Source organism: Erigeron canadensis, chromosome 5, assembly GCF_010389155.1.
Source record: "Erigeron canadensis isolate Cc75 chromosome 5, C_canadensis_v1, whole genome shotgun sequence".
Classification (NCBI taxonomy): Eukaryota; Viridiplantae; Streptophyta; class Magnoliopsida; order Asterales; family Asteraceae; genus Erigeron; species Erigeron canadensis.
The window spans coordinates 3,394,993-3,402,887 of NC_057765.1; the positions used below are offsets into that span (position 1 = coordinate 3,394,993).

The 7,895-nt window shown below is 36.1% G+C and overlaps 1 protein-coding gene across 1 annotated transcript; it reads left to right on the top strand.

Annotated features, from left to right (window-relative positions):
- The first annotated feature begins 4,703 nt into the window (after positions 1-4,703).
- LOC122601004 lies at positions 4,704-7,020 on the top strand. The gene is made up of 2 exons (XM_043773782.1): positions 4,704-6,156; positions 6,239-7,020. The coding sequence occupies exons 1-2, from the start codon at positions 4,704-4,706 to the stop codon at positions 7,018-7,020; spliced, it is 2,235 nt and encodes a 744-aa protein (XP_043629717.1).
- Positions 7,021-7,895: the final 875 nt, after the last annotated feature.

Here is a 7,895-nt window from a genome sequence, read left to right on the forward strand (position 1 = left end):
CTCACCATGATAAGGAGTGTTCGTGACTCCATCATTGAAGCACAAAGATTGGAAACTAGTCCGGAAAACTTCACCAATGAAGCATTACATGGCTTAGAAGAACAATTTGATAGGAAAGACGATGATGGGTTATACTTTGTTGAACGGTTGTGGATACCTGTTCTTGGCGCATAGCGGTTGAAGTTAATGAATGAAGCTCATAGGTCGGCCTACTCGGTTCATCCGGGTTCCGACAAGATGTATTTTGGGTTGAGAGACTTGTATTGGTGGTCGGGGATGAAGAAGGACATTGCTAGGTATGTTAGCGAATGTCTCACTTGTTCAACCGGCGACGCCAAAATGGAAATGGGAAGATATCGCTATGGACTTCATCACGAAGTTACCTAGAACGAGAAATGGTCGGGACACCGTTTGGGTGATAGTGGACCGATTGACTAAGTCGGCTCACTTGTTAGCCATCCGGGAGAAAGATAAATTTGACACCTTGGCACGCTTGTACGTCAAAGAGATAGTATCCAAACATGGAGTGCCGATTTCCATCCTATCCGATTGGGATGCCTGATATACTTCAAATTTTTGGAAGGCATTCCAAGAATCATTGGGTACTCAACTCAATTTAAGTACGGCGTTCCACCCTCAATCCGATGGTCAAACCGAAAGGACGATTCAAACACTAGAAGACATGTTACGAGCTTGTGCCATCGAATTTGGTGGCAATTGGGATGAGCATTTACCGTTAGTTGAATTCTCCTATAATAATAGCTATCATGCTAGCATCGGTATGGCGCCCTATAGAGCGTTGTACGGGAGAGATTGTAGGTCCCCGGTAGCTTGGGCGGAGGTTGGTGAAAGCCAACTCATTGGTCCCGAAATTGTTATTGAAACGACTAAGGTGATCTCGCAAATTAAAGAGAAGTTGAGAGTGGCCCGCGAGAGACAAAAGAAGTATGCGAATGTTAGGCGACGACCCCTTATGCATTTTTGTATGGTATCGGATTTGTAATTAGTTATATTGTATGGATTTCCAATCCTATTAATGCATCTAGAATTGCCTCTACTTAATTTCCATGTCGTGTTGTGCTTTTTCTTATGATATCTCATTATTCCGTCTTGTTGAGGTGTTACAAATAATATACAAACATATATTATTTTTTATTTTTATTAAATGGCTAAAGATGAACTGAGAAATAAAATAAAAAGTATAGAGACGTGTAACTAGTGGGTTGAAAAATTATTGATAAGGGCAAAATTGTCTTAACAAATTACATGTAGTAGGGGAAGTAAAAAATTAAGTATAAAAATCACTTTAATAATAGCTTTAAAACTCTCACTGTATAGTCGTAAATGTAATTTTAACATCAAAAGTTAATCTTTATTTTTTGAGTAAATTACATTTTTCGTCCCTAAACTTGACGTGTTTTTCATTTTTCATCCCTAAAGTGAAAAAATTACAATTTTGACCATAAACTTGGCAGATTTTTGCAATCGACGTCCCTCGCCAAACGGTGTTAAGTTTCAGACGTTAAGTTCGACACGTGCAAAACACGTGAGGGACTGAAAGTGCAAAAAATGACAAGTTCAGGGACGAAAACTGAAAATTACTTTTCTAGTTGTCATTATCTTCATCTTCGGCTGACTTTCGTCGGAAAACTTAAAATGTCGATATCTCACTCGTTTCTTCGAATTAGACCACGAAACCACCACCAAACTTATCAAAATTAATTTTCGCACGAATCCTAACCAAAATATCCCAGATTCAACACTTACCGGAAAACTCAAAATCTCGCCGGAAAACAAACTATATTTTTCTAACCAAAAACGAACTACTTTATCTTGAAAAATTCCGTTGAGTTGTATAAATTTGTTTATGCTTAGGCTGTTGGTATAAGAGGCTTGAGAAAAGATATTATGATTGTAAGTTTCTGTATATATGTTTGCTATATCATGAATTGTGTATGCATAGAAATTATTTAAAATGTGTACTATAAGACTTATTATTTTTAAGTTCTGCCATGAGATATATAGATAGAAGTATTTTGATAATATTGTCAAAAGCGTAATTTTTTCATTTTAGGGATGAAAAGTGAAAAACGTGCCAACTTGAGGGACGAGAAGTGTAATTTATTCTTTAAATTTTTAACAAGATCTTTTTTTATTTTTCAAAAACATGTCTGGTATCGCGAGTCACAAGGTTGATACGGCCCCTTGTAAAGTTAAAAAGGATGTGCAAAAATGATCTAAAAATGCAAGACAATGACTAAGTTACAGCTCAGAGACCAATGTGGTACATTTTGTAAATTTGTAGGACCGCAATTCCGATTCAAAGCTGTCTCTTTCTTCATCATGTGGGCTTCTGTTGAATGGACCCACATGTATTGTCTTAGCCCATATTAATCGACCCAAGCAAGTTGCCACTGAAGTAAAAAGTTCAAAGAGAATACCTGTCTAATACTTTGTGTTTTTTTCTCCTAGTACCATCAGTATCGATTCAAAAATCATCAAATTATAATATTGAATACCGTGTCATATTAACCTTAATGACGGAGAGTCAGAGAGTTACGATACGGCCATCGGTATAGATTCAAATAACACTATTCATCCCCAGTTTTAATGAAAGTGCATGTATTGGGTTATGCTCGGCCAATCAGTCCACTACATAAGTTTATAGTAGATGGAGATTATTCCTCAGGTAACAATTGCGCGCGGCTATTATAAATTCGAGCTTCGTTAGCTTTTACAGATGTAGTGGATAGTGATACAAAAGATTGTAGACAAATGTAAAAGTGAAATGCCGTTCAAAAAAAAATTGTAAAAATGAAATGAGCCGTACATCATGGTCTTTTATTCGTATACCATCAAACAAAATTCACATTATTGTATGAGAACAACTTAAAACACATTATATGGTCATAATGTACGGCTAAAAAAATATTAGTATAAACGAAACATTATCCATTCCAACATATAAAAAGTAAAAAGAAGAAAAGAAAACTAGTCCTATATGAACATAGAGTAAAAAGAACACTGAAAAGCACCCCACACCCCTTTAGCCTTATCCACACTCTCAAGTAGCCTCCTAATCTTTGTGGTCCATTTAAAAGATGAAAGAGTCAATATATGTAGGCAGTGAGAAACACTACACAACTACGTTTTCCCCAATTTTGGATACTAATCCGAAACATACCCTATCAATCTTATAGAGTCGTCCTAAATTGCTAAACTATAAGTTATGTCTGAGATGCAACTTGTTAAAGAAATAACCATAATTCTCTCTGGCCAATTTGTTTAATTTAAATATATACTGAGATGCAACTTGTTGAACTAGGCATTTTTCTTCTCTAAAACCAACCTTCAACTTAAAGTTATATACTTTGCTTTGATTTATACTGATTTTGTCATTAGTCCTTCAAGATACATCATTATCATTTACTTATACGTTAATCATAACATTTTCATGTTAATTTTGTCACAAAACAGGTGTCTACTTTCAATACTAACTCTACCCCTAAAAAGCCAACTAAGTCACGCTCCCTGTGGCTTTTCGAAAGATTATATTTGAGTCTACACTCATAGAATGCAAGCTCTTTCTGATCACTCTTAACTCATAACGCAAAACTTTAATGAAAGGATTAGGCAACAATTAATAACATCGCCAACTATTTTGAAAATGTATATCTTAATCAAGTCAACAACAACCAAATTGTAACATTTTAAGTATCGTATTTATGTTATAAAAGTAAGCTCTTCCACATTGATGATAAGTATGGGACCTATAATATGATGTCAACTACATGATTAAATGCACTTTTTCTATAAAAAGATATAAATTTATTAATCTTATCACTAGGCCATACCCACATATGTTGCAGATAGGAACATGATCACATGGTCACACCATTCATTATTCCATGTTGGTTCATAATACATACTAATAACTTACGCCATCTAATTATCTAACTTAATTTAGTATATGCAACTACGTACCTCATTTCATATATTAACATTATACTAAAAACCTATATGCTTTTACAAGTTTCTATGCCTAAAGTACAACATAGCTTAACTTTCACTCTTTACATATTATGCTGCCTGTCGTACAACTTCCAAGTCCAAGAAACCTCCAACAGTACATCTATCTAACTTCTCTCTGGCATCTTCTTTTCTCTTCAGCATCCTTCTATACCCTGTTAGTATATCACTCTCTATATTCAATGAATATCATTACATACAAGGTCAAGAATATAGGTACATACTCATCATATGTTGTTAATTTTTATGATTAATTTATTTATGTTATAAGTTGATGTTACACATACTTATGCTACATCAGTGACAATGACATCTGTAAATTTCATGGAAGGCTTTAGTTATTTAATAGAATCAACAAATTAAACAAAAAAAATTATATTATATACCCGCTTCTTAATTATAAGGCCTTTTAGGTTTCTTAAGTAATTGTTATGTTATTTAATTTAGGTCGTATGTGACTTTCAAAGAATTTTTCCCTTATTATTTATTACTATCATGACAACGTTCTTTTTTTCCTATTCTCAGGTTAATCTATTGCGTAATCTGCTGCTTTATATTAATGTATTCAGTCAGCTATAAAACTAGGTTTCTAATCTTCTATATAGTTTTTTTGTTTTTCTTTTTACCTAGCTTTGTTATCTTCTATCTATAGTGTTTACTATAACTTAAAAAAAATGTCAACTTTAGCAAAACGTAAACGCAACGAAATTACGGCTGAAAGCGCTAACTGTACGATATTTAATGCAATTGACAACCGTAGCTTTACAACCTGTACTTCACCTCCTAATACACCTTTCTATATAGACTTAGGCGATTGTACTTGTATATGTGAGTATTGCGGTGCACGCTTTTGGTATGATGAACGTTGTCATCAGACATCTGTCAATGGACATATGAGGTACAAACAATGTTGTAAAGAGGGTAAGGTTAAGTTACCGTTTCCAGGAGCATATAACCCCACCATTATTAACCTCTTTACAAGAAATGAATTTCTCAATCACATACGTGCCTATAACTCAATGTTCTCTATGACCTCATTCGGTGCAAAGGTAGATGACAGGATCAATGACGGTTCTGCTCCATACGTTTTTAGAGTTGAAGGGCAAATATGTCACTGGATTGGTACATTATGTCCTCCAAGAAACGAAAAACCTAGATTTTTGCAAATGTACATCTATGACACCGAAAATGAAATTACTCACAGATTGGAGCCCTTCAACAGTAGTACTGAACCTCAACTTTCTGTTAACTTTGTTTCACTTATTTCAAAGGAACTTGCAATGTCCAATAAGTTAGTTAAGCTTTTCCATACTGCTAGAGATCTTATTCGGCTATATAATGTCCCCAACTTTTCTATTAGGTTATATAGTTCTTATAATGCACAATCCTATGACAAACCAAGCGACGGTTGCATTGGAGCTATCGTTAACGACAGTGACCCTTTGTCAGATGGATTTGACATCGTTATCCGTAACAAAGATAAAGGTCCGCAACGTATCAATAAGTTACATCTACTTTACATGTCGTTACAATACCCATTGTTATTCATTTACGGTGAAAGTGGATGGTCTCCTGATATGCGTTTAACTGCACCTGCTGAAACTAAAGATAGAAAATTAACCATGAATATGTTTTATAACTATCAACTTCATGATCGTCTCAACTTATATACCTTACTCTTAAGAGGTGGAAGGCTTTTTCAGCAGTACTTGGTTGATGCCTATGTATGTATGGAACATGATAGACTCGATTACTATAGGTATAACCAGAGTACATTCAGAACCGAACACCTTCAAGGTGTTCATGATGCTGTTTCACGGGGAGATACTGAAGGTCGTGACATCGGCAAAAGAATAATTTTACCGACATCATTCATAGGTGGTCCTCGCTACATGTACAAACATTACCAAGACGCCTTAGCGATTTGCAGAGTCCATGGAAATCCACAATACTTCGTTACTTTTACATGTAATGTCAAGTGGCCAGAGATTGAAAGACATATGGCTCAGTACGCTCCCCTTAAGGCCCAAGATCGTCCAGACATTATAGCAAGAGTGTTCCAATTGAAACTAAAGTCATTACTTAACTTCATTAAAACTGAAAATCCTTTTGGTGACATTGAGGCAGGTACATTCACATCAACTTTCGATTTCTTTTCTTATCTATTAGTTCTTCTGGCATTCTCAGTCAACCAACTCTTTCAACACAGATTTATATACCATTGAGTTCCAAAAAAGAGGCATGCCTCATCGCCATTTGTTATTATGGGTATCCTCTTCTCAAAGGATCAAAGATGCTGAAGATATAGATAAATACATCTCAGCAGAAATACCTGACCGTGTGCTTCAACCAGATTTATACAGAATTGTGTCTGAATCAATGATGCATGGCCCATGTGGTCTTGCAAGAACGAACTCTCCTTGCATGAAACTAGGCCACTGTTCCAAAAAATTCCCAAAAATTTTTGAGCAAACCACATGCTTTGACAAGAACGGCTACGCACGCTACAGGAGACGATCAACAACGGCTACAGTTGTAAAAAATGGTATTCCATTAGACAATCGTGTTGTCGTCCCCTACAATCCTTTACTATGTTTATACTTTGAAGCACATATCAATGTAGAGTATTGTGGCTGGAGTATGCTCATAAAGTACTTATTCAAGTACATATCCAAAAGCCCAGATCGTATACATTACTTGATCAATAGAACTCCTGCCATAACATCCGATGCTACAACAAACACAAACCCTATCCAGGTAGATGAAATCAAAAATTTTGTAGATAGTCGTTTCATTTGCCCTCACGAGGCTGCCTGGAGAATTCTAAACTTTCACATACATGAAAGAAACCCGCCCGTTCAAATGCTAGCAGTTCACTTGGAGAACATGCAAAGTGTACGGTTCAAAGATAAAATCAATAACGTCGCCAACAATTCATATGCAACAAAAACGACTCTTACTAAATGGCTACTTAGTAACCGCTACGACTGAAGAGGCAGACATCTATGCTATATTGATTTCACTTCAGAATTTCGATGGGACGCCTCTTCCAAATGCTGGATTCATAGATCTTTTAGAAAAAATGTTGCAATAGGAAGGCTCATTTACGTACACCCAACATGCGGTGAACTCTTTTACTTACGAATGCTTCTAACACATCAGCGAGGATGTGAAACATTTGAAGACATTCGTACACTTTCTGGAGAAGTCTGCCCTACATATCGCGACGCATGTGAAAATCTAGGATTATTACAAGATGACGATGAGTGGTCCGTTGCCTTTAATGAAGCTGCCCTTTGGGCAAGTGCATCAGAACTACGGACTTTGTTTACTCACATGCTACTATATTGCGAGGTTTCAAATCCTAAACAGCTCTGGGAAGCACACTGGAGCAAAATGACAGATGACATAGCTCGCACACATGAAGTCATTAATCAACAGGATTTACAACAATACGTGCTTTATGAGCTAGAGCTATTACTTCGATCTTCAACCCCTTCTTCATCCTTACCAGAATTCGGCCTACCTTTACCCAATCAGCAACTACTTTTGTCTTTAAGAAATAAACTCCTCATGGAAGAAAAGAATTATGACAGACAGATTCTCGCGGCTGACCATGTGTCATTCAAGTATAAACTGAACAATGAACAAAGGGAAATTCATGATTACATCACAAGTACTATAGAAAGTAGTAAGCAGGTACTAGCTTTTGTATACGACCATGGCGGGACCGGAAAAACATTCCTGTGGACAACAATAATTTCAAGTTTACGTTCTGATGGAAAAATTGTTTTGGCTGTTACTGCTTCAGGAATAGCATCGTTACTACTCCCATCCGGTAGAACCGCACATTCAAGGTTCAAAGT

Excerpts from the sequence above, each read along its gene's own strand:
- LOC122601004 (XM_043773782.1), top strand. The coding sequence starts at position 4,704 with ATGTCAACTTTAGCAAAACGTAAACGCAACGAAATTACGGCTGAAAGC. Across the intron at positions 6,157-6,238 it reads TTTTGGTGACATTGAGGCAG|ATTTATATACCATTGAGTTC; the intron begins GTACATTCACAT and ends CTTTCAACACAG.